Raw genomic sequence first — 26,384 nt, forward strand, 5'->3', positions numbered from 1 at the left:
TGAGTGTAGCACCTTAACAGCATCATCTTTTAAAATTTTAAATAGTTCAGCTGGAATACCATCACTTCCACTGGCCTTGTTATTTGCAGTGCTTTCTAAGGCCCATTTGACTTCACTTTCCAGGATGTCTGGCTCAAGGTCAGCAGCCACACTACCTGGGGTGTACGAGACATCCATATCTTCCTGGTATAATTCCTCTGTGTATTCTTGCCACCTCTTCTTGATGTCTTCTGCTTCTGTTAGGTCCTTACCACTTTTGTCCTTTATTATGGTAATCTTTGTACGAAATGTTCCTTTCATATCTCCAATTTTCTTGAACAGATCTCTGGTTCTTCCCATTCTGTTGTTTTCCTCTATTTGTTTGCATTGCTCGTTTAAGAAGGCCTTCTTGTCTCTCCTTGCTATTCTTTGGAAATCTGCATTCAATTTCCTGTATCTTTCACTATCTCCCTCGCATTTTGCTTGCCTTCTCTCCTCCGCTATTTGTAAGGCCTCGTTGGACAGCCACTTTGCTTTCTTGCATTTCCTTTTCATTGGGATGGTTTTCGTTGCTGCCTCCTGTACAATGTTACGAGCCTCCATCCATAGTTCTTCAGGCACTCTGTCTACCAAATCTAAATCCTTAAACCTGTTCCTCACTTCCACTGTGTATTCATAAGGGATTTGACTTAGATTGTATCTTACCGGCCCAGTGGTTTTTCCTACTTTCTTCAGTTTAAGCTTGAATTTTGCTATAAGAAGCTGATGATCTGAGCCACAGTCAGCTCCAGGTCTTGTTTTTGCTGACTGTATAGAGCTTCTCCATCTTTGGCTGCAGAGAATATAATCAATCTGATTTCGATGCTGCCCATCTGGTGATGTCCATGTGTAGAGTCATCTCTTGTGTTGTTGGAAAAGCGTGTTTGTGATGACCAGCTTGTTCTCTTGACAGAACTCTATTAGCCTTTGCCCTGCTTCGTTTTGATTTCCAAGGCCAAACTTGCCAGTTGTTCCTTTTATCTCTTGCCTTCCTACTTTAGCATTCCAATCCCCTATAATGAGAAGAACATCCTTCTTTGGTGTCACTTCTATAAGGTGTTGTAAGTCTTCATAGAATTGGTCAATTTCAGTTTCTTCAGCACCAGTGGTTGGTGCATACACTTGGATTACTGTGATGTTAAAAGGTCTGCCTTGGATTCGTATCGAGATCATTCTATCATTTTTGAGATTGCATCCCAGTACAGCTTTCGCCACTCTTTTGTTGACTATGAGGGCCACTCCATTTCTTTTACAGGTTTCTTGCCCACAGTAGTAGATGTGATGGTCATCCGAACTGAATTCACCCATTCCCGTCCATTTTAGTTCACTGATGCCCAGGATGTCAATATTTATTCTTGCCATCTCATTTTTGACCACCTCCAACTTACCCAGGTTCATGGTTCTTACATTCCAGGTTCCTATGCAATATTTTTCTTTACAGCATTGGACTTTCCTTTCGCTTCCAGGCATATCCGCAACTGAGCGTCCTTTCGGCTTTGGCCCAGGCGCTTCATCAGCTCTGGATCTACTTGTACTTGCCCTCCGCTCTTCCCCAGTAGCATGTTGGACGCCTTCCGACCTGAGGGGCTCATCTTCCAGCGTCATAACTTTTATATGCCTGTTGTATTTGTCCATGTTGTTTTCTTGGCAAGGATACTGGAGTGGTTTGCCGGTTCCTCCTCCAGGTGGATCACGTTTGGTCCAAACTCTCCACTATGACCTGTTCATCTTGTGTGCCCTGCTTGGCGTAGTTCATAGCTTCTCTGAGTTCTTCAAGCCCCTTCGCCACGGCAAGGCAGTGATCCTTGAAGGGGGTGTTCTCTCTAGAAGGTACCAAAAGCTCCTCCCTCAAATGGGCAGGCTGAAGTCTGGGTTTTTAGTGCCATCATCCTGAAATCCATCACAGAGCATCAAAAGACAATCCCCAGAAACAAATAATAATGCACATAAATCATTATGATGCAACTCTGTCACTGAATTGCGGCCTTCTCTTTCCTTGTTCCTTTGGAAAGGGCAGTATGCTGACTGCCAAACTTTGTGGCAGCCACCCTGTTCACACCAGCATCTTATTAAAATATTTGCTCCATTTAAAGGTAATGTGTACGAAAGCCATATGCTTTACAGGGCAGTTTTTATTTAAAAGGTTACTCAGCCTGAGTCTGTTTTGAAGGTAAAGATCCATAAGCTGGGAGATCAGAGGCTTTGAAGTTAGCCATCTAAATTCAGCACCCGGACAGCTGATGGCACACATATGAGAATAGCTACAGTTCCCCCCCCCCAAACAGGTTTTTGCTCTGCTTTGGCTCACAGTGAGACACCAGCTGAAGGGTACCATCATGAGGGGTTATAGGAAAACAATGCTTGTATGCGACGGAAAATCTTCAGAGACCAAACATATATTACGAGTCATGGCTGGTGGACTGCACTCACACTTTACAAAGAAGACTGCAGCAAAACTGAGCATATTAGTTTGGAACGACTGAGCTGCTGCGTCCTGAGAGCTGGCTAAGTATTAGTGTCCACTAACATCACATTCAAGAATGCACTAGGAAAACAATGGTTTTTGTCAAGGCTTGACTCATTGTGGATGGGGCACAGTGGTGCATTCCCCTACAAAAACCTCTTTGGACATAAAGAGAGGAAGCCTCTAGATTCACTCCGCTAAGTGCATCTGTACTGCGACAAAGAACGATGCCTATTGCTGTTTGTCTTCAGGGTATTGCAGATGATCAAAAGAGCAGAAGAATTGCTGAATCAAGCAAAGATCCAACCATTCCTGCGTTCTGTTTACATCCCCAGCTGAGCCAATGAATTCTGGAAGCTCAGAGGCAGGGTGAGAGGAGGGGAGGGGCATGGGTAGCGCTGTGGTCTAAACCACTGAGCCTCTTGGGCTTGCAGATCAGAAGGTCGGCAGTCCGAATCCCCGCGAAGGGGTGAGCTCCCGTTGCTCTATCCCAGCTCCTGCCAACCTAGCAGTTTGAAAGCATGCCAGTGCAAGTAGATAAATAGGTGCCACTGCAGTGGGAAGGTAAACAGCATATCCGTGCATTCTGGCTTCCATCACGGTTTTCCATTGTGCCAGAAGCAGTTTAGTCATGCTGGCCAAGTGACCCAGAAAGTTGTTTGTGGACAAACGCCAGCTCCCTCGGCCTGAAAGCGAGATGAGCACCACAACCCCATAGTCTCCTTTGACTGGACTTAACTGCCCAGGGGTCCTTTACCTTTACCTTTACCTTTACCTTTACCTTTACCTTTACCTTTACCTTTACCTTGGATCTGGGACTCCAATGAGTGCTGCCTGTGAACAAGTTCCATTTAGCTACCTTTAGAATCATAGAATCATAGAGTTGGAAGAGACCACAAGGGCCATCAAGTCCAACCCCCTGCCAAGCAGGGGCCTCTCTGGATGAATAGTGGCTTTTTCTAATAAATAATTCAATTAAAATGCCAATGATCATAGGAAATGCCTCAACAAATCAGGGTACTCAGCTACCTTGTCTACCTAAGGCCACATTCGTGCCCTACATTTCAAGTACTATGATACCACTTTGAACTGTCATGTCTTCTCCCAAAGAATCCCAAAGAATAGGAGTTCCCTATTCCCCTCCCAGAATTATAGTTCCCAGAGTGATTTAACAACCAATCCCTCTTCACATGGAACTCTTGGAATTATAGGTCTGTGAGGGAACAATTACCAGCATCCTTAACAAACATCAGCTCCCAGAATTCCTTGGGGGAAGTCAGGGCTTTTTTTCCCCAGCCAGAACTTACCGGAACTCTCCAGAACCCAGTTCCAGCACCTCTCAGGTGGGTGCCATTGTCATTATAAAAGAACAAAGGAGACATTCATGGTGAGTTCCAGCACCTCTTTTTCCAGAAGAATATGACTATTTAAAGTAGTTTTATATTGTTTTAAATGTATGTTGTGATTGTGACAGTAGTCTAGCATTTTTGTGCTGGTCCCGGGGGGAAGGTTACTGTTACCGTAGTCCAAGTTCAGTCCTAAGTCACTAGCCTGGAGATAGTCCACAAAGCACGAGGTGAGGTCCAAAACAGGGAGCCGGGCGGGGACAGGAACACTCGAAGATCAGAAGCAGGAAGCCGGGCAGGGAACAGGAACACTGGAGGAACAGGACTGGATGCTGGCCGAAACAGCTCTTCAATGACGACGTTGCTCCCGCAACCTGGGACCGGGCTGACTGCCCTTTATCTTCTTCTAAGGCCGGGGGCGGTCCCGGCCCCCAGGAGCCCCGCCTCTCCTGGTCTTAAGGCGAGCACTCCTCCTGGGAGAAACCAGTTCCCTTCGCCTCTCTGCCCTAAGCCTCTGCAGTTCAGGAGAGGCCGAAGGGTTACTGGGCCCCGGGGGAGGCTCACCTGTAGCCACTGAGTCCTCCAGCACCTCTGGGGCCAGAATGGTTTCACCTGGTGCCTGCTCCTGAGGATCTGGCACAGGTGCAGGCTCCTCAGCATCTAGGCCTTGCCCCAGTTCAGCCGGCCCTGGAGGCGGGGACTCCTGTGCCGGCTGGGATTCCTCCGGTTCACTCTCAGAATCGGAATCCCAGGCCATCACAATTTTGCTTTGAGTAGTGGCAAACCAGATGCCTTTGGTATTTCACAAGCAGCCCATAAAAGCAGGGAGCATTCAGCTTACTATCCGCTTGTCAGAGTATACTGCCGTCAAACATGGAGATTCTCTTTTGGCTTTTTAGCTTTGAAAATTTGTCTAATCAATTAAACTAGTGCCAGTCACCATAGGTTACGTGGCACGGCAAAGGGCCAATTGACCAAAGACCTCTGGTCCAATGCCTTTCGAGAGCCAGTGTGGTGTAGTGGTTCAGAGCGGTAGTCTCGTAATCTGGGGAACCGGGTTTGCGTCTCCGCTCCTCCACATGCAGCTGCTGGGTGACCTTGGGCCAGTCACACTTCTGTGAAGTCTCTCAGCCCCACTCACCTCACAGAGTGTTTGTTGTGGGGGAGGGAGGGAAAGGAGAATGTTAGCCGCTTTGAGACTCCTGAAGGGGAGTGAAAGGCGGGATATCAAATCCAAACTCAAATCCAAACTCTTTCCTCAACTGGATGGTGTCTGAGAAATCTCAGATTTCTCAAACCTTGGGATAATAATGCATATATTGGGAGAATAATGCATATATTGGGATTCAGTTGCAAATACAAATCTCCCAACTCAACACAAAACTATCAAAACTGGGCCGTTACCTAATGCAAAGGAGAAATCATTTCCTTCCTATTGGAAAGGAACAGGACAGATTATCTGTGGTGAGGAGAGGGCATATTGGAGCCTTCTTTTTTTAAAAAAAGAAACACAAAGGAAGCATGATAGATTCTAGATAAAGTCTGTGGTCAGGCTCTTTTGAGCCATATCTATTTCAGACTATGCCCAGACGTTGATTAGAGATGTTGGTTTTTTAAAAAAAATGTTTGTGGTTAATGGCAGGAAACCTTTTGTTGTACCATGCAATGGTGTTCTCTTTTGCTTTCTAAAGAATCTCCGCAATGTTCATTTATTGATCGATCAAAGGTGGTCTCATTGAGCCTCTCCTTTACAGAGTTATGGCCTGTGCTACCACAGTTATTGGCTCAGTGATACCTGCAGCTCTCATGTCCCCCCATCTGGATCCTTATCTATCTGCCAACTTCACACACACAATCATTTCCCCTTTCTCTCTGCCACACTTTCCAAGAATTTCTTAGAGATTATTACCTAGAATCTTTGCGAAATGCCATTTCAATGCAAACAAGCCGTGTTTTTGACAAACTGCTGTATTAAGGAAATGCCGTTTGTTACATCAGCTAACAGGTAAATCAATCTACATATAATTCTCTAACCATTGGTGCCAAGTACATTGTTAATTATATTTATCGACTCAAATCAGACTATCATGATAAAGACTGCCAAGATATTTTGACTAGCCAAGGAAGTCAGCCAACTAGGATTGGAAGGCTGGAGGAACTGGAGGCATGAAGGTAGTCAATCTGTGTGTTTCAAGAGATGGGGATTTTTGGTGTCCAAATGTTTTCTGAAACAGGTGGCCAAAGTTTTCATTTTCAGAGCAAATGGCAGCTTGGGGAGGAGGGTATTTTCCTCAGAAAAAGAGTAAGGTCGCCAGAGAGGGGTGGAAAAACCATGGGAAGATCTGATCATGGATCTCCTGTTAGATTAGCTGATGTGCAACCTACAGAAAATTGTAGTAGCTGGTTGATCATCACTCTCCAGTCAAGAGAGCACCCAGCCACAGCTTTTCCTCAGCTTCATGAAGGTTGCTCTAGAACAGTGTTTCCCAAACGTTTTTGGGCAACGGCACACCTGTGAGCCGGAAAAAAATCTCGCGGCACACCACCATTAAAGCCCCGCCCCATGACGTCAGCGCGCAGCGTCACGCCGGGAGGGACGCACAAAAGCGAAAGTTTTTTCCCTCCCCCTTGCCGGGGTGGGAGGAGGCAGCAGAGCGAGGGCAGCTGAGGCGGCGGCGGCTGTTGTGGTGGTGGCGGCGATAGCGGGCGGAGGAGGGGGCGGCGGCGGGAGTTGCTGCTGCTGTTGTTGCTGCTGCTGCCCGGACATGCCGGCCTCCTCCTCCTCCGCTGTCTCGCGATCCTCCCTTTTGCGCGCGCTGCCCCGCCGCTCGGCACCACCACCGCGGAGCCGCCCCCGGCTCGACGCGGATCCTCGCCGCCGCCGCCGCCTCTCACCGCCCGACTCGCCCGCCTTCCTCCCACGGCACACCAGCCGATGTCTCACGGCACACTAGTGTGCCGCGGAACACCGGTTGGGAAACACTGCTCTAGAAAAGTATTTTAAGAGTTCCAAAGTACTCTGGTCAGCAATCTGAAAGGCTGGGCATCCTTACAACAGACATTGGTTTGCCAAGATGCACTATGTACAGTAGAATGCAATCCTGTGCACTTCTACTCAGAAGAAAGTCAGCAAGGCTTATTCTTGGCATGGTGTATATAGGATTGCAGCCTTGTTTTGGAGCTTTAAAGGTCCATCAAGATAATGCACATTATCTACTCTAAATAGCTCTGCCTTCATGGTGAGCTTCACCCACGAATTCAAACTAAGAAAACAGTATTTGCAGGCACCCTGTTAGGAGTGGTACAACTGTGCTACTATGATGTTTTTGATTACTGGGGACAAGGGACCGCAGTCACCGTTACTTCTGGTAAGACAAAAATCTTCCTTTTACTCATTGCAACTTCATAGATTCACGTAGGCTGCTTTTTTTGCACACATAGACACAAAATTAGCCACAGCATCGCAGAATGGGATGTACTGTGGCATCTTTCTAGGTCCTAAATTAGTGCCTATTTGCTGCTTTCATTGTTGCTATTGTTATGTGTTGGTGCAATATGGCTTAGATGCCACAGAACCCATATTCGGACAAGGGGCATTGATAAATAACTGTCAGAAAAATTACCGCCTGTTCCTCATGTGTCGGGACACAGCTAGATCTGGCCAGGGTCTTGAAGAAGAAGCAGCCACTTGCACCTGTGGGTGCATTTTTGCACGTATTCCCGAGGGGAGAGATTTACTGTGTGACTGGGGTGCTTTTGACAGCTGGGGACCAGGCACCCTGGTAACCATCACATCAGGTAAGCCACTGCACATCAGTTCCACAGAATGTCTTGTTATTTTTTGAGAAGGCTTTGTACAAGTTTTCAGTTGCATGAATTTCATTGCAATTTTCACTGACTGCCACTGGCTTTGAAACTGCATGCTTTTAAGTCACTAAACAAAGGTTGAAATGTTATTTACTCGTATAGTTCTTAAGATCTAGGTTGTTTTCCTAGGTTAGGGATGTTCATGTTGATCATCAGCTTAGCTTTCTGTCTTTCATTACTTTGTAATATAAAGAGACGCTCAAACAGTCAAATACGGCCCAGGTTAATATTAAAAATTTGGACTTCTTTAGATAGAAAAGGGAGGAAAGATCCAAGGCATTTTGGAATAATCAGTGCTATGCCAATTATTAGGAAAAGGCTTCATAGTGTTCCCCACTTCTGCCATATATAGACTGAGATTGTAGTTTATGAGTAATAAATACCTGCCCAATATATTGGTGAGGCCAATAGACATTGCAATGGTCTAGAAAGGCTTTAAAATTTCCCACCGAGCTGGAAAATCTTTCAGTGAATTCATTCCTGAAATTTCTTACTTGGTGGCAGTCTTCCTGAAGTTTTTGGAAGCGCTCTGCAGACAATTTTCAGGCCAAATTACTTCCATCTATAATGAAATAAAATATAAAAATTAAAGAGAGATTGTTGCGAAGGTATGTCGGTTCCTAAGTGGTTTTTGTAGAGAGGAAGTACAAAACAACCCTAATGTGCTACCCGTTTGAATATTGGGGCCAAGGAACCATGGTGACCGTAACATCAGGTAAAAAGCTTTTCCTACTCTTTCTCACTTATTTTGTAACCTTTTTTTCATTATCTCAGTATATCTGTGTCATATGAAATACAATTGTTTTGAGACAGTGACAACTAAGGGCTTCTTCCAATGTTTCTTTGTGCAGAACTTCACCAAGACCCACACCCCAAAATTTGTTCAAACATTGCTTAAAATGTATGTCTGTTTCACTGCTGGGACATCTGTTTGGCTAACCATCTTTAAGAGATTTCTTTGAATACTTTTCTCACCAGTGAACTGCACAAACATCTGACCATTTGTAAATGCCTAATTCTCAGTTAATGCTCAGTTAATTCTGAAAAAACAAGTGGCGGGTCAGAGGACTTTTTATGTTGTCTAATATTTTTTTGTGATTGTGAAAAACACTGCTAGTCTTCTACGTAGCTTAGTTTGAAATTAACCATAGGAAAGGTTAAAAACACAGCTAGAAAATTGTTTTGAAGCCAAAATGTGTGGGTGGGGCATTTCTTCATTAGACCAAAATAGTGTTGCTAAAAGGTCCAAGCAGAATGAAGTTTCTGTGCCAAGTTGCTAGTTAGAACGATCTGTGTGCAACTGGTACTTCGATGTCTGGGGACCTGGAACGCAGCTGATTGTCACTTCAGGTAATATTTTTGTTATCTCTCAAATGTTTGAGGCAGATCACTGCCTCAGCAGATCACTTTCTGCCTGTTCTCTTAAATTCTGGAGAAATAGGTCGCCGTCAACCCCAATTTAGTGTCAAAGGTTCATAAGGAACAGGAGTCAATTGTTTCATTTGTTTTCTTTCGAGAGCTACAATGCTACATGCTTTTTTTTAAAAAAAGGAATAGAATTCTTTGTGAGATTCCATAGATAAATGCTGCAGTTCAGAACCTATTCAATGCAAGCTAGAGTATCTGATTCTTGTCAGCAGGGCTGTGACAGAATAGTTTGGAGTCTGGATTACAGTCTATCCTGGGCAAAATGTGAGAATTTCAATTTATTTTTTAGGAGTGCCAATGAATTAAATTATTATAAGCATGTATAATTAATATATAATGGAAAAGATGGAAGCCTAAACCTCACATCTAAACATTCTTCCCTATGGGTAAATTCTCCTAAAGTCATTAGGACTTGTTTACAAATCAGTATATTGAGGGCCGAAACCACTGAGTGTGGGAATACATTTAATCTTGAAAGCCCTCTAATTCCCTGCATAAACCGGGTGGGTCAACTTCTTGTCCATCTTAAGAAAGAGATCTAACCAGTGTGATGACATGAGATACTGGGGAACAGGGACCCAAGTCACTGTCACTACAGGTAAGAACAAAAAGCCCTTGTTATTTCTGTCTTTAGAAAAGCTGCATGGAATTTTTTTATTCTTCCATTACCAGGGTTGGTTCGTTCTTCTGTTGCTTTTTCTGGGTTCTCTAAGCTCTAGGGAAAATATGTCTCATGCCCGTGGAAAGTCTCACTTCTCTAGTGCCACAGCTTAATTCTATCTACAGTGCAAGCAAAAGTATTTAATCTTGATCTTTTTTTGAGTGCACTCAAGAAGAAATGAAATATAAGCATGACCGCTGTCTTAGCTTGATGTAAAAATCCTGTATATTGTTAGTATGATGATCAGGCTGAACTTGGACCACTTAGTGGATAGCTAATATTCAATGAATTTTTTAGTTATTTTGACACCTGGGGCCCAGGAACCCTCGTCACGGTCTCAGCCGGTAAAGGGGGGAATATACTTTAGCAATTTCTATTTAGGATTTTGCACACCTCTCAGTAGAGAATTATGTGCTGTGTTACTATGCCTACTTCACTCACTGGGGCCAAGGGACCCTAGTGACCGTCACTTCAGGTAAATCATACATATTATTACTTATTTCAATCTGTTTGATTGCAATGTTCATTCTTTAAAAGTTAAGGTTGACCCCAAAGCCATAGATCCTTATACTGGGTTATGCTTTGGATCAAACCTAACTATATTTGTTTAGCTGTAATGAAAAATGTTCCATAGGTCCCAGGAATACAAGATTTTAAAAAATTAAATCATAGTCATAAACTTGGCAAATATTTAAATGAGTCAATAAATCTAGATACACAGATGTCGGAGAGAATGTCAAATACTATTCCATTTAAAGTCTTGGCAACAGGAAAGTATTGTTTAGTTTTTGTTCGCACAACACTGGCAGGTTAATCAATGTGATTACTATGCTGCCTTTGATTATTGGGGTCCAGGGACCATGGTGATGGTATCTTCAGGTAAGGATTTTCTATTCTATGTTTCCCTTTGACTTAAGTAGTTATTATATTTTACAATAAGATCTTTACTGGGTTTAAAAAAAAATGTCCTAAATGCAAGGTGGAGTAGGAGGTGTTTTCTGTCTCTTTATGGCAAGAGAAAATTCAGTTTCAATTAAAACAGAAGGGAAATATAGTTGTGTAAATAAATATAATATATAATGGGAGGACAACATAAGAGATGTGACCTCTGGCATCTTGAGCTTTGAGACCACTAGGTTTTTAGTCACTCAAGGCAGGAATTAGTATCACTGTGACTACTATGCTTTTGACATATGGGGACAAGGCACCCTGGTTACAGTGAGCAGTGGTAAGTTAAATTCAATGTTTTCCTTCTGTCAAGTTGTGTGTGATTTTTCTATATTTTTTCCAAAGTGACTGTTGGGTATAAAAACAGCCTGGTACCTCAAACTGACTGCCTTTCTCAGCCTAGTTATGCTGGAATAATCTCTTTAAACCAAAATAGATATCTTAATTATTCATCAGTCCAGCTCATGACCCAAACTAAGTTAATAACAAAACAGGGGCTTCAGAGAAATGCCTTCTAAAACTTAGAAATGTATGTGTTTAAATTCCACAACCTTTTCTTTAAAACATCTTATGTTGGATGGGTAACTACAGTAGTTTTGCATAACAAAAACAACAGAGTCCTCTGCAGGCTTAGAAATGAAAATTTATGGTGGCAAAAGCCACAAAGTCTAAAAAAGCTTTTGCGACTACAAAGCTTTCCTCTCTTTACAGTGCCGAGAAGCTCTTTGTTGTTTTTCTTAAAGTATTCAGTTGTCTTGAACAATCCAGATTTAATTATGTTCTGCATCTTAAGCCAATTAAAAACCCCCATATTTATATTGAGTGTGCATTAAAACTATCATTTAAGGGATAGTTTTGCGGGTTGCAAAGAACAGAAGCATTCCATATTAGGTTTTTGTGCATGGGATAGAAAGAGTTGAGGCACTGTGACTACTTCGACCACTGGGGACCAGGGACCATGGTCTATGTCACAGAAGGTATGATTTTAATTCATTTTCTCACCTGTATTCCTTAAATGCAGAGTTTGTTCCTATTTTTTAAGTGATGTCTTTGAAATGTTAGTCATTCCCGTTCTTTATGTTTTTGAAACTCAAGTGTTCCTGTTGTGGGGCATGTTCTGGAAATTGAGGGAGTCTTACAGGACTCCAGGGAAATCCAATTCAGTTTAATGAGACCGTTCCAGAGAAATAAGAATGTCTGGTCAAGTTCTGGAACGGATGGACCCTTGGTCCAGTCTGGAAAGATAATTCTTCTTTTCTTATATAAACTGCTATCTCAAACTCGCTTACTTAGAAAATATACCTTTCATTTAAATGTGTGGAATTTACTTCCAATATGTGTGTTTAGGATTGAGATTTAAAGTAGGCTTAGACTTTTTTTCACCTACCCATGTTCTGAAAAATCTTATACCGCAAAGTAAATCTTACAGGCTTGTCCTATGCATGTTTACTTGGATGTAAGTGCCACAGAATTCTATGTGTCTTCCTATCAAGTAAGTGTACATAGAGGTGCATACCCATTTGGAGTAATTGAGTAGACAAGATTATTCAGCAATTCAAAAACAGTCGATCGATCAATGAAAGTTTTTGCAGCCTCTCCCCATAAACATATTCCAATGTGACAACTGGTTTGATCACTGGGGACCAGGCACCTTCGTCACTGTTACAACAGGTAAAAATATTTATTTCTCTCATGTACTTCTTTGCAATGGTCTTCCTTGTAAATACTGATTGCCTAAGGCAACTTTCTTTGGATTTACTGAGGTCTATTTCAGTGAGAATTTAATACTTTGTCTCCATATAGCTTGTAAACCAAAAACCAAAATTACTCTGCCACAGTCTTTTCTCCATCCCTACAATTATATTTTTACGCTTTCCCTGAAAATGTTTTAATATGTTCGCTACACAATTGCAATAGTCTAGAAAGGTTGCGCTTGCAAAAAATACTGCGGAATATATGAGAAGAAATTTAGTTAGAATCAGAATCTGTTAGACTCCTTCTAAGAGGTTACCGAAGAACTAAGCTGAAGGGACAGTTTGTTAAATACAGTATCTCCAGACAATTGTGTTAGTGTGTATACTACGGATTAGACTACTGGGGACCTGGGACCTTTGTCGCCGTTAGTTCAGGTAAATCAATATTTTTCTAATTCAGAACTAATTTCATTCATAACTGAGCAGATGGGATTTCTTTTTGGGTTGCTTGGTTTTGTCAATCTCCAGTGCATTTTGAAAGCCTTAAAGGAACTTAAAAGCTGCAATTAAATGTGTCGAATAGATTTAAGATGGGGGGGGGGGATATTTGTGCCTTGGTAGTGTCTAATTCTATTCCTTAGTGGATCAAAAGTTTAAATGGACAAATAGAACTGCATTCTTATAACAAATGCATAATTTAGAAATCTGTCTATCCACTCTTTCTCAGTAGTTCCCTCCCGTTTGTTTATTCTTTAATTTGTTCATTTTTTTCTGTCTACCCTTCAGTCGTTCAGGATTCATCCCATCTTATTATTTTCTGTCTATCTATCTTTCAGTCAAGCATAATACTAGGTTGCAGTTATAGACAAAGTCCTGTGACACTTTAAAGAGTAAATAAGTGTTGCGGAATGAATTTCAGAGGGAAAATCCTACTTTGCCAGATCAATAAAGTCCTTGTGTGCATCAGGTGAAGTAGTTTCTCTCCTAAAATTCACTTCACAACAAACTTAAGACATCTTTAATATGCCACTGTTATTTCTTTATCTACCTCCCTTTATTCTCTCTAAATTAAACTGTTACCAACCTGTGGGTTCTGCTTAGCTTTCCTCAGTGGTGAGGGCAAGGTACTTTTGACATGCTTAGAGACTTACTAGTCTTTTGTTTATTTGTTTGTTTAACTAATTCTGAGGCTGAATTCTGCAATTGAATTTATGTTTCTTTGGCTCCCGGCTCAGATTAAGCCTTTGAGCAAATTGCATCTTGCTCCTGATGCTCATGCACTGTGAAATTAATGGGAGTGCTAATTAATATGCATCAGAATCTAAAATAATTAGCACAATCAAGAAAAGATTTTGAAGGGTTGGATCTATTCTTTTCTTTTTTTGTGAAAAGAAAATGGCTGATTACTAAACAGGAACATTGGCGGGGGGGGGGGCAGATTAAAACAACAGGTGGCCAAAGATTCGTTTCTCTGTTTTGATTTATTTTAAGACCTTGCGTTCCATTTCATGGAGTTTCTAGCACCCACAGTGGTTTCACATGGTGGAAAATAGCCCTGAATGTTTCGAAAACAACAGAATAACACCTGTCTCTGAAAGATCTGTTTTCCCCACAAAAAATAACCCAGATTTAGCATTTTTTGGTTTAAAGAAAAAAGATGAATGTCTGTTCCATAAGCAATTGGTTCTGGACTCTAGAAGTTTGTGAATCTTTTACGTGTAGAAATCATACATTTAAATGGTAAGATAAAAATACTTTATTCCTCTTTTTTCAACATTTTATTTGATTATTATTATTTTACTACAATTTACAATATGTCAATTATTATTTTTATCTATTTTGAACAAATTTAACATTTATTAACAATTTACATGAAAATATATTGGGATATTTTAATAGTGTTCTCTTCTGTTGCTTATTTTTGTGAAATAATGAGACACAGATTTTAAGAGTGAATGAATTTGTGGCAGGGAATTATAATTTATTGTTGGTTTTTGTTTGGTTTTTCTAAGTAACTTTTATGGGTTTTTCTGTTTTAACTGGACTTGTTTTGTCCTAGGCGGTCAGGGTTTTAAGATAGTTTATCTCTGTAGAGTATATTTTTGCTTTTGATTGAAACTTCCACCTCTCTTTGTAGTAGTTTTCATTTGTTTGATTGATTCAGATAAGTGATAGACTTAACTGGAATTTTGACCGACAAATGGAATTATTTTTTAATTATCAGAGTTTATATCAAGCTAAATCAGGAAAGCTTACAATAACAAACCACTGCTAGACTATTAATTTATTTAACAGTGAATAATCATGTAGGGATTTTCCCACATTTTTAACTGGCATGATTTCTAAATTTGTAATATGAGGATCAATACAAGGCTTTACTGGGGTGTATTTAACAGTAGTTTTCCCAGCTGATTGGGATGTTTGGCATCCCATGCTCAGTGAGGTGGTATCCAACCTTTTACCCAACGCACTACTAGTTCTGGAGTGCCTGGGTGGTCAACTAGACCCACCCAGCACCCCCAAAGCTTGAAAACAAGCAAGCCTTATTCTTCATCATTTTGGGAGCCTAGGATGGAGCATCCTTGATTACTGGTGTTCATCAGGGACTGGGAGGCATGTCTTCCATGCCTCTAGCACGTTTAGATCTAGATCTACAGGACCAATAGCCAGAGCATGGAGAACAACAGGAACATCTCTGAAGGCTCAACGGTGCTCAACGGTGTTGGGGAGAGCCGATTGGCTTCCTGCTCAGTTGAGACTTTGAGAGTAATGGGAGGTGGCCACCCCCAAGCTTTTCTGATGCCTGCTGCTCAGTCAGCAGGCATCAAATCTTTCAGATCCATAGCGGCCCTAGCTGGGGCATGGTTGAGGGGCAACCTGAACCTCGCTGAAGCCAAGAGCTCAGCTAGGCAAAGCTGGAGGGCTCTCTGCTGAGCTGTGGCTTTGGTAGCAAGGCAAGGGGGGTGTTATGGCACCCTCCTAGCTTCTCCAAAGCCCATCACTGAACTGGGAAGCACACGAGCCTCACAGAGCTCCAACAGTTTTGATCCCTATAGTAGCTTCAGCTAGTGTAGGGAGGGCAACCTAAACCCCATAACTTAGCTAGGGAACAGCTGGGTAGCTCTGTGACCAGCGGCAGCTTGGAACACATTGTGGAAAGCACCAGCAGCCCCCTAGCTTCTCTGATGACCACTGAGCGGTGGTCTACGGCTAGGAGCTACGAAATATTTTCAGACCTTTAGCAGCTACAGCTGGGGCAGGGAGGGCAACCTAGCTAGTGCCCTTAGCCAGGCACCAGCTGGATGGCTCGGTGCTCAGCTGTGTCTCTGAGAACACTGCAGCAGCCTCCTAGCTTATCTGAAGCCCACCGAGTGAGTAGGAGCTAGGAAGCCTTTTCAGAGCTATAGCAGCTAATGCTAGGGCTGGGACAGCAGCCTTGAGCCCAGTGCACAACCAGCGAAGGGCTGTACAGTACCTCTGAGAATGGTGGGAACGTTCCAGCAAAGCAGCTAGCTTCTCTGAAGCCCACCACTTGGCTAGGAGCTAGAAAATGATTTCAGAGCTACAGTAGCTGCAGTTGAGGCTGGAAGGGCAACCTAAAGCCCACTGTTTAGCCAGGGAAGGGCAGGATAGCTCTGTGCTGAGCTGTAGCTCTTGAGAATGATAGGAAAGGTTCCAGCAGCTCCCTAGCTTCTCTGAAGCCCACAGTTTAGCTAGGAGCTAGGAACCTTTCAGGGCTATAGCAGCTACTGCTGGGGCAGAGAGGGCAACCGAAAGCACTCCACTGCTTAGCCAGGGCAGGGCTGGGTGGCTCAGTACTGTGCTGTTGCTCTGGAGAATGGTAGGGAAGGTTCCAACAGCTCCCTTGGTCATCCACAGCTCAGCTAGGAACTAGGAAACCTTTTCAGAGCTATAGCAGCTAAAGATAGGGCTGGGACAGCAGCTTTGAGCCCAGTGCACAGCCAGGGAAGAGCTGGGCAGCTCAGTGCTGAGCTGTGCCTCTGAGAATGGTGGGAACGTTCCAACGAAATCCCTAGCTTCTCTGAAGCGCACCGCTTTGCTAGAAGCTAGAAAATGTTTTCAGAGCTAGGGCAGCTACAGCTAGGGCAGGGAGGGCAACCTAAAGCCCACTGCTTAGCCAGGGAAGGCAGGATAGCTCTGTGCAGAGCTGTAGCTCTTGAGAATGATGGGAAAGGTTCCAGCAGCTCCCTAGCTTCTCTGAGGACCTTGGAATCTTTCAGGGCTATAGCAGCTACTGCTGGGGCAGAGAGGGCAACCGAAAGCCCACTGCTTAGCCAGGACAACTGGGGCCACCACTTGGCCAGGGCTGGGCTGGGTGGCTCAGGACTCTGCTGGGACTCTTGAGAATGATAGGGAAGGTTCCAGCAGCTCCCTAGCTTCTCTGAAGCCCACAGTTTAGCTAGGAGCTTGGAATCTTTCAGGGCTATAGCAGCTACTGCTGGGGCAGAGAGGGCAACCGAAAGCCCACTGCTTAGCCAGGGCAGGGCTGGGTGTCTCAGTACTGTGCTGTTGCTCTTGAGAATGATAGGGAATGTTCCAGCAGCTCCCTCGGTCATCCACAGCTCAGCTAGGAACTAGGAAACCCTTTCAGAGCTATAGCAGCTAAAGATAGGGCTGGGACAGCAGCCTTGAGCCCAGTGCACAGCCAGGAAAGAGCTACGCAGCTTGGTACTGAGCTGCAGCTCCGAGAATGCTGGGAACATTCAAGCAACCTCCCTAGCTTATCTGAAGCGCACCGGTCAGCTAGGAGCTTGTTAATATCTTCAGAGCTATAGCAGCTACAGCTGTGGCAGGGAGGGCAACCTGAAGCCCAGCACTCGGTTGAGGAACAGCTCAATGGCTCTGTGCTCAGCTACGGCTTCCAAAATGGCAGGGAAAGCACCGGCAGTTGCTTAGCTTATCTGAAGCCGACCGCTTGGCTGGGAGCTAGGAAATCTTTTCGTAGCTGTAGCAGCTACAGCTGAGGCTAGAAGGGCAAACTAAAGTCAGTACTCAGTTGTGGAAGAGCTGGATGGCTTGGTGTTCAACTGTGTCTCTGGGAATGGTGGGCAAAGCACCACCAGCAGCAGTCCCCTAGTTTTTCTGAAGCCCACTGCCCAGCTAGGAGCTAGGAAATTTTAACGGAGCTACAGCGGTGACAACTGGGGCCAGCACTTGGCCAGGGCCGGGCTGGGTGGCTCAGGACTCTGCTGGGACTCTTGAGAATGATATGGAAGGTTCCAGCAGCTCCCTAGGTCATCCAAAGCTGTAGCTGGGTTGGGGGTGTAACTGGAGTCTCTCTATAGCCCAGTGCTTTGCTGGGTAAGAACTGGGCAGTTTCGCCCCTCAGCTCTGGCTTTGGAAATGATGGGGGAAGCTCCTGATAGCCCACTAACGTCTCTGAAGCCTAAGACTCATTTGAGATGAATGTAAGCCTCTCCTGCCTCTGGCAGCTGTAGCAAAGCTGGGGAAGCAGACAGATTCTCTCTATAACCAAATGCTCAGCTAGGAGAAAGCTCCATTGTTCCCCTTGGATTTATGGGCTTGGGAACTATGTGGGAAACTCTTGAGACCCACTGGCTTGCATTGAAGCCCAGCACTGAGCTGGGATCCATGCAAACCGTGTCTCAAATCTGTTTCAGTTTTAGACTGATAGCAGCTGAACCTAGGGCAGGGAGACCAGCCAGCCAAAGCCCAGTGATCTGCTGAGAAAGAGCTGGACGGCTCCCATCTTGGCTGCAGCTTTCAGAATGATTGCGGCAGGGGATCTGGCAACCGCCTAGCTCCCTTGACTGCTCCTCTGGGGGACTTGCAAACTTTTCAGATCAATGGCAGCCAGAGATGAGGACCAAGGTCTCTCTGAAGCCCAGCACTGAGCTGAGAGAGAGCTGTGCATTTTCCTGCTGACCTACAGCTTTGGAAATAGTGTCAAAACCCCCTAGCTTTTTCTTATGCAAGCTTTTCCCATCCGTTGCAGCAATAGCAAAGGCAGAGGGAAAAGTGAGAGTCTCTCTGAAGCCGAGGGCTCAACTGGGGAACAGCTTGGAGGGCTTGCTGCTCAGCTCTGGCTCTGAGAATGATGGGGGAAGCTTTCAGAAGCCCCTTAGGTTGTTGGAAAGAGAACTACCGGTACATGCAAGCATGGAGATCAGAGTCTTTCTGAAGCTGAGTGCTCAGCTGAGGGAAAACTGGGTGGCTGATGGGCAAAGCTCCAGCTTCTCTGAAGCTCACCACTCAGCCCTGAAATAAGAAATATTTCCAGTGCTATAGCAGCTGGAGTTGGGACAGAGAGGCAATTGGGCTCTCTCTGAAGCCCAGGGTTTAGCTAGGCAAGAGCTGAGTGGGTTTGCCTTCATTTCTGGCTTTTGTGATGGGGCAGTTTTTGGCATCCCCTAATTTTGTGGAAGCCCAGTGTTGAGCTGTGATGCAGGCAAGCTTCTCAGATTTCCAGCAGCTATAGCTGGAAGTGCAGGAAGCACCCAGGATCTCTCTGAAGCCAAGTGTTCAGCTGCAGCGAGGGCTCTGTGTTCAAAATGATGGGGAAAGCACCAGCAGCCCCCTTGCTTCTCCAAAGCCCACCTCTCACCTAGGAGGTGAGTTTTTTCCAGAGCTACATAGCAGGGTTGGAGATGCAACAGGGATTTCTACGAAGCTTGATTCTCAGCTAGGAGCCTTGCAAACCTCCAAGATCAGCACTGGCTTGGGGAGGGCTGGCTTCTTCACCCTGTCCTCCCCGAGTGCATATACTCAGCTGAAAGAATTGCATGGTTCCCTGTTGAGAGCTGTGTGACACAAGCTTTGAGAAGGCTGGAAAAATCAACTGTGTCCTCCGCTTAGCCTCCCTGAAGCTTAAGACTTAACCAGGAGGCAGAAAGCTTGCTAACTCAGAAGCAGATGTGAGACAAGCTGAGGAGAGCAATTAATTTCTCCCAGCTGTTTTAAGAGCCTCATCCAGAGGCCCATGGAAAGAGCCAAGGGATGGCACAAATCCTAGAGAGCTGCTGTCGGACAATGCAGACAGTACTGTGCTAAATGGACCCAATGGTCTGACTCGGTATAATTCAGCCTCCTATGTTCAATAGGGGCTGGGAACTTCAGTTTAGTACAGGTTTTAGAAAGGCTTTGAGGTAAGCAATTTGTCTCCACCTGGCCCACCTCTGCCTGCCTCCCTAAAACCTGGCACTCCATTTGAAGGTATTCAATCCACACAGCTCAGCCCTGTCTTTGAGAAACATGGAAGGAGCCGCTCAGCCTCATCCCCAAGTGATTGCAAGCATCAGGAGCCAGGTGGGGGACATTTGAGAGGCATATCTCAGCACCATTTGTGGGGAGGTTAGTGGCTCAGCCAGCTTCCTCCTGGCTCTCCCATGCCCAGCTCTGGGTAGGAAGGCACGCAAGTCTCCCCATTCTATACTGCTTAGGATGGCTGGTGGGGAAGGGAAAGGTGCCTCCTTTCCAGTGTCCACAAACCTGCAAATCTCCCAGCCCAACATAGTTTTTGCAACTCCTTTGGCTTGCCAGCGCAAGACTAGCTGGAAAATTATAAGCTTCATAATGTGCAATCAAGACAGCTACTGAACCAGTCATGGATGACCCATGTTGCATCCTGAGCAGCTTCAGACTTGAGATAGCATTAGATACAGTTATTGTATTGGGATGGAGTTCAGGTCTCTCTCATTCAGCATAGCTGTACTCGATTGTATATCACTTGTTCCGTTTGGGCACAGTTGCCGCCATTTCAACAGACCAGAGTAGCTGCACCTTTAACAGCAGTCTGATACGCTGACATCCCTGCTGTGACAAAGGTCACCTGCTGATTTCCGTGCATCAAGTTGCTGCTGAAGGCACAGGAGAAGAGCAGAGCAGTTTTCCTGGTCAGTTGGCAACCATAACTATGTCTGTGTTTTAGTCTCACAGATTCTAGTTGCCGAATGAAGAAACAGGTCAGGGTGCCTATGGTTGCTGCTCTGCCCTTCGTTGGTGCAGAGCCAAAAGCTACGACAACCCATCTGAAATAGTTCTGAGTTTAGCCAGGGAATAATCACTATTTAACCATTGCTTTGTGCTTTATATGGGGGGGGGTGCTCATTGGTGTCAGAAATATTAACCTGCAACACAGTGCAGATTCCCTTTGATGGTTTAAAAGGGGTCAAGGGCTTACTGCATTAGATATAGCTAAGGAGATTCATGGTGTCAATAAGTGTAGTACAATGAAAGATGTCATATTTCTGTTGAATTAGCTTTCTTTGAAGTGATTGGGTTTCCTTTTACAAAAATCATTTTGATTCTTTTGCTGGTTATGCTGTTCTGGTATGGAAGGGTACTGTATAACACAGCAGTGTTGAACAGTAATCAGAATATGAAATGGCTCGTGATTTTGCAAGAAAGTCTGTGTGCTCCTCGAAATCTTGAAATCTTCATTCCATTTTACCGCGCCTGACATTGCCCACTTTTTAAAAAATGTGACCATTTCAGAGGGTGCATCTGACTCTCTAGAAGTGTTGTAAGGAAGCAAATACTGTACAACAGAATAAGCCAGATGTGAACTCCACAGAAAGCAAAATGAACAGCCTCACAATGTTTCTACTCCAGTTGCATTCTCCTCGCTGCCAGCTCATTTCTGCTTAGATTCCATATGCACTTACTTTTATATGCACTTATACGCCCCATTATATTCAGTGGGACTTACCTTTGAGTAGACAGGGATAGGGTTGTGCTTCATGGTTGTTATAAAAATGGTTCCTAGCATGGACCTCTGGATAACAGACATAATGAAAAAGCTTTTCTGGTGGTTCTTGCTCCTTCACTGAGAGTAAATAGCCTTTCTGGTGGTTATTATAGGGAAGCATGACCAACATTTCTTTTCAGAGCTTTGGCCAGTTGTTATTCATCAATGATGAAAGGGGAATATTAGGCAGCGTGTTTCTCCAGCTGATGCTATTCAGTAACAATGCTGTACATATTTATACACTTTCCCCAGGTGCTGTATGTTCATTAACTGTGCAATTCTTACAACAATATTGTTTCCGAAGTGGTCCGGAGTGATGAGGCTAAGGTCACGTATGTCTGGACTGACTAGACTCCCAAGTTCATAGCTCAGGTTCTTAAACATCCTACACTAGCTATAAGTTATGGCTGAGAACTAGGAGAAAGGGAATTCTACTTACAAAGTGAAGGAGGGAGAAGGCTGGGTATATTTCATGCAGAATGGGGTTAAACACAAATACATCCAAAATGTTGATTTTGTGTTGAAAAACACCTCAACAATACAACAATCCATCTAGTAACACACATATACTCATGTTTGATACCCTTGTCTCTCTTTCTCAACAATGCAACGGTTCGCTTCCTTTCAGTTAGTTAACCCCAGCTGAACTTTTAACACCTTCCAAAAACCCTCCATCCTTCTGCTTTTCTTCTCCCTCAGTTCCCTCAGCTGCCCCATCTCTTTTCCCTCTCATTGCTTCTCCTGGGAGCGAGGGCAGTGAAAAGGTCACCATCGGGTGCTTGGCCAAGAATTTCCTTCCTGACTCGGTCACTTTCTCCTGGAACAATAAGAACAATGTCAGCGACAGTACAATCACGTCCAAGAAGTTTCCTTCAGTACTCGGCTCCAGTGGGACTTACACCGCAAGTTCCCAGGCACTTGTCCCATCTGCTGATTGGACAAATTATGATCCATTTTACTGCAAGGCTGACCACCCTTCTGGAAACGCAGTGATACGAGTGATCCGTGGCTGCGGTAAGTGAATGTATTTGTCTTGTCTTGTTCAACATTCCCAACATAACAACACAGGCCGTCTACAAAAGATTAGACACAAGTAGTCAGAGGCTGTGTATTGTGGCACATACTTTCAGAGGTGCTGATTTGTTTCTAAAAGAGGAGATCAAAGCTGCATCCTCTGTCCTAGCTGAGTAGGATATGCCTCACTTGTAGCATGGGAAATGTGCTCTGCACATGCCCAGCAGTGCACATTCCTTCCATTTGCTCCAATGCTGTGCTGTGACTCTGAAGGCTCAGCCCAGCTTAGCCTTGACTCAAATGAAGCCCTGCTTCCCATTGAGTCAAAAGAATGTGAATATGTTTCTCCAGTATGCATCACAATACAGCTAGAAGACAATCATGTGAACATGTATTCCTAAATACAGCTGAATATACACATATATGTAACTCCAGTCCTTACATATTTACATTTTTTCTGTTAAGAGTGTTGTACCCACCTGCCATAATTCATTCTTTCTTGCAATTCCCCCTCTTTCTCGAGTAGAAACGCCAGAAGTACTGCCAAAACCTGAGATGTCTGTACGTGCACCACCCATTCAAGCCTTTTTTGGCAGTTACCTGAATGCCACCATCACCTGCAGCGTAGTTAACCTTCCCTCCAGCAAGTACACACTTCAGTGGCTGAAGAAGGGACAGGTACTTGACTCTGGCTTCACCACCACCCAGCCAATCCGAGAGGGCCGTGGTTACAGCATAAAGAGTGAACTCATAGTCACCAAGAGAGACTGGCTCAGCGACATTACCTTCTCTTGTGCGGTGAATGGCAAGGACTTCAATGACACACTCAAGATCAACAAGAACTCTTTTTGTGAAGGTGAGCTTCACTGTTCTTTTATGAGAAATCTGACCATTCAGAATAAGAATAATCTATCTCCAGTCCCATTTCCACTGCTCAATGCAACCCTATTAAAAAACAACAACACCTGTATCCTTCAGCATACACCCAGAATGATTAGGAGGGGAGAGAAACAATAATTTCAATGTTGGGTGAGATCTCAGTTCATCCATATTCTGATATCAATGTATTAAATATTCTCCTCTATGCTAAAGACCCATGTTGATATTGTTCTACAAATGTAAAATCTCCTAGCTCAAATTTGCTATTTAAAAGGGTCGTGCCATAATTCTGAAAGCCCTATCCTGTAGCTTTTCTCAAAAGATTCACAGCTTTGGTGGGTCCCCAAAGTAATGAAGTCCATCTTGTGGAACACACAAGAGCTCATTTCTACAAGTTCTTTCCTGCAGAACATAGTACACAGGTAGTGAGAGGAAATTCCCAGTTGATCTTAGGGTCAAGCCACACATTATATATAGCCAGTATTCAGCAAAGGTTAAGAGAATTTGATTTGGGCATGAGGAAGGAGACTTTGAAGTAAGTTGGGTGTTTAAAGCATTGATTGCCAACAGTGTATGGAACACTGGTGTGTTCTGTTGTCTTAATTACTGTGGAACCAAACCTAGTTCTCATCTCATGTCATTCTTCAGGTGACATTTCTTGTAACGACGATGTCCGTGTGGAAGCAATCCCACCATCCTTCGCTGACATCTTCCAGACCAAGGTAGCCAAGCTGACCTGCAGAATTTCAAACGTACCTCTTGAACTGGATCTTTCGGCACTGAATGTTACCTGGACAAAAGAATCTGACCAAACACTACTGAAGACCGAACTTGGAAAGCCAGAAGATCAGGCTAACGGGCTTACTTACATTGATGCTACAGCCACCGTGTGTGCCACAGAGTGGGACAGCGATGAAACGTTCACGTGCAAAGTTAATTTCCCAGGCTTACTTCCTGAACCTATCGACAAAACTTTGAAAAAGGTTAATGGTAGGTACCTGTTTTACTTCATCCCATGGAAAGATTACACATTAGTGTTGCGTGTTTTCACAGATCCCTAGATCTGTCAGGCTCCTCATCTGCCCTCAGAATAGTTGCCACCTGAAGAGAAATTTGGTAGACAGTCAGCGGCCTTCAAAAAAACTCCTTCAGCGTATTCAATGATGCCCTTACTTCAGTAGCTGCTGGAACCTATGAGCTCCTATTAGGGTATCCCAGTGGACACTTTCCTTACTTATTATTTTGACAGCTGCTTTTGGAACTCTTACCGTTATGAACCATTGAACTAGGCCAACCTGAGTGACTACGACTTGATGAAGGCCACGTAGCGAACTTCAGTCCACACTCCTCTTCTGTCAGATGGAACCTGTATTCCCACCTTGCTCTAGTGCAAGGTGTCCTACTCTAGTATCAGCAGTGTCAATCTTCTTAGCATTGCCTCCTATACTTTAGGGAGAACCATGTGATCCAACTGTTCAGTAAAAACTAGGTCCATTTCTGGTCCATAAACGGCTGTTGCATCAAAACTAGGACTTGATCCATTTTGCTGCCTCGCCAATCTGACTTGCCCAGTTCCCTTTTTGAAAGGCTTCACTCTGGTTCTTAAAGTGCCCTGTCTCTCTCAAAACAGCCAAGCCTATATATCCGAGAGGCCAAAGGTTAAGTCAGGTCTCATGAAAGAAAATAAATTGTGGGTAAAAATGATAAGGTGACTCGGAAACTACAGCTAATCCAGAATGCGGCAGCTAGACTGGTGACTGGGGGCGGCCGCCGAGACCACATAACACCGGTCTTGAAAGACCTACATTGGCCCCCAGTACGTTTCCGAGCACAATTCAAAGTGCTGGTGTTGACCTTTAAAGCCCTAAATGGCTTCGGCCCAGTATACCTGAAGGAGCGTCTCCACCCCCATCGTTCTGCCCGGACACTGAGGTCCAGCGCCGAGGGCCTTCTGGCGGTTCCCTCATTGCGAGAAGCGAAGCTACAGGGAACCAGGCAGAGGGCCTTTTCGGTGGTGGCGCCCACCCTGTGGAATGCCCTCCCATCGGATGTCAAGGTGATGGACAACTACCTGACATTCAGAAGACATCTTAAGGCGGCCCTATTCAGGGAAGCTTTTAATGTATGATATTTTAGTGTTTTTTGGTTTCTGTGGAAGCCGCCCAGAGTGGCTGGGGAAACCCAGCCAGATGGGCGGGGTACAAATAATAAATTATTATTATTATTATTATTATTATTATTATTATTATTATTATTATTATTAGGAATGCACATTTGATTGTCTCTTCATCCCTTTTCTTCTTTTTTCACCTTCCAGATGGCCCCCCATCTAGCCCAGCCATCTATGTCCTTCCCCCTACCTCAGAAGAACTAGCTCTGCGAGAAACAGCCACCCTCACTTGCCTAGTGAAAGGTTTCTCCCCCAAAGGTATCTTTCTGCAGTGGCTCCACAATGACCAGCCAGTGAATTCTGCAGATTTCTACCTCAGTGAACCCAAAGAAGAGCCCAAGACAGAAGGAAAGTTTTTCGTCTATAGCATATTGTACATCAGTGAAAGTGACTGGAGTCATGGAGACCGTTACACTTGTGTCGTGGGACATGAGGCGCTGCCCATGAACAGCACTCAGAAGACCGTGGACAAGAACACGGGTAAACCAACTGTTGTCAACGTCTCCTTAGTGCTCTCCGATACGGCCACAACTTGCAACTAAACACCATGATAGTTTCTCTCATGCATCCTCCATGCTCCCATTACCACCAGAATCTGTTTCCTCCTTGTGTCTCTTCCTGCTTCATTATTGATTCTTCAGTTGAAAATTGGGGTTTGATTCTAAGGAAAGATGTGTCTCAAATGTTAAAATGTTAACTGACCACATCTTTTGGAAGAAATAAATAGTTTGCAATAAAGTATTGATTTTTTTCAAACAATGAAAGAAAACCTGGCTTCTTGTGGGAAATGTTGATATGACAGTTAATATTAACCTTCAGTTGCGCAAGCATGGAATGAGACACCTAGCTCCCATTTGAATACAATGGGAAATAAAGCTTCTCTGGAAATTTCACCCACAGCAACCATTTTAGCTATTATGTGGATGCTGTAAGCATGTGATTGTCAGAAGTTGAATGAAATGTGAGAGTTTGCACTGCAAGTACTGACATTGCAATCGTACTTCCCCTCCCAAACCCCTGCCACTGACTGCCTTGATCTTTGATCCCCTAGCTTTTTATTCCATCTCTTCATCTCCCTATTAAAATAAACATCCCAACAACTCCTTCTTCTAAATTGTTCTATCCCTACATCTGGGGTGGAAAATAGCAGGTTAAGAAAGTTAGGTG

General features: G+C 44.2%; 1 protein-coding gene, 1 long non-coding RNA gene and 2 gene segments (V, D, J or C); 3 read left to right on the forward strand and 1 right to left on the reverse strand.

Moving 5' to 3' along the window:
• Positions 1–26,384, forward strand: part of LOC308571994 (uncharacterized protein) — a 282,420-nt gene that overhangs the window by 228,493 nt on the left and 27,543 nt on the right. The window contains exon 3 of one of the 2 annotated variants that reach the window (XM_081167696.1): positions 8,976–9,045. The exons of the other annotated variant lie outside the window; for it this stretch is intronic. Within the exon in view, the coding sequence (XP_081023822.1) occupies positions 8,976–9,045 (70 nt within the window). The remainder of the gene's footprint in view (positions 1–8,975; positions 9,046–26,384) is intronic. 2 annotated transcript variants of the gene reach the window in all.
• LOC308572091 (Ig mu chain C region secreted form-like) lies at positions 10,630–25,955 on the forward strand. The segment is given in 5 exons: positions 10,630–10,663; positions 21,854–22,168; positions 22,695–23,024; positions 23,696–24,037; positions 25,365–25,955.
• The window catches only part of LOC308572088 (Ig mu chain C region-like), an 81,404-nt gene continuing 69,146 nt past the window's right edge, over positions 14,127–26,384 (forward strand). Inside the window, exon 1 of the C gene segment in view lies at positions 14,127–14,166.
• LOC308572299 lies at positions 21,602–22,787 on the reverse strand. The gene is made up of 2 exons (XR_014001682.1): positions 22,648–22,787; positions 21,602–21,971 (listed from the first exon to the last, which is right to left on the reverse strand). It is a non-coding gene; the product is annotated as an uncharacterized lncRNA (long non-coding RNA).

Source organism: Podarcis bocagei, assembly GCF_964188305.1.
Source record: "Podarcis bocagei genome assembly, chromosome: 13".
NCBI classification, from domain to species: Eukaryota; Metazoa; Chordata; class Lepidosauria; order Squamata; family Lacertidae; genus Podarcis; species Podarcis bocagei.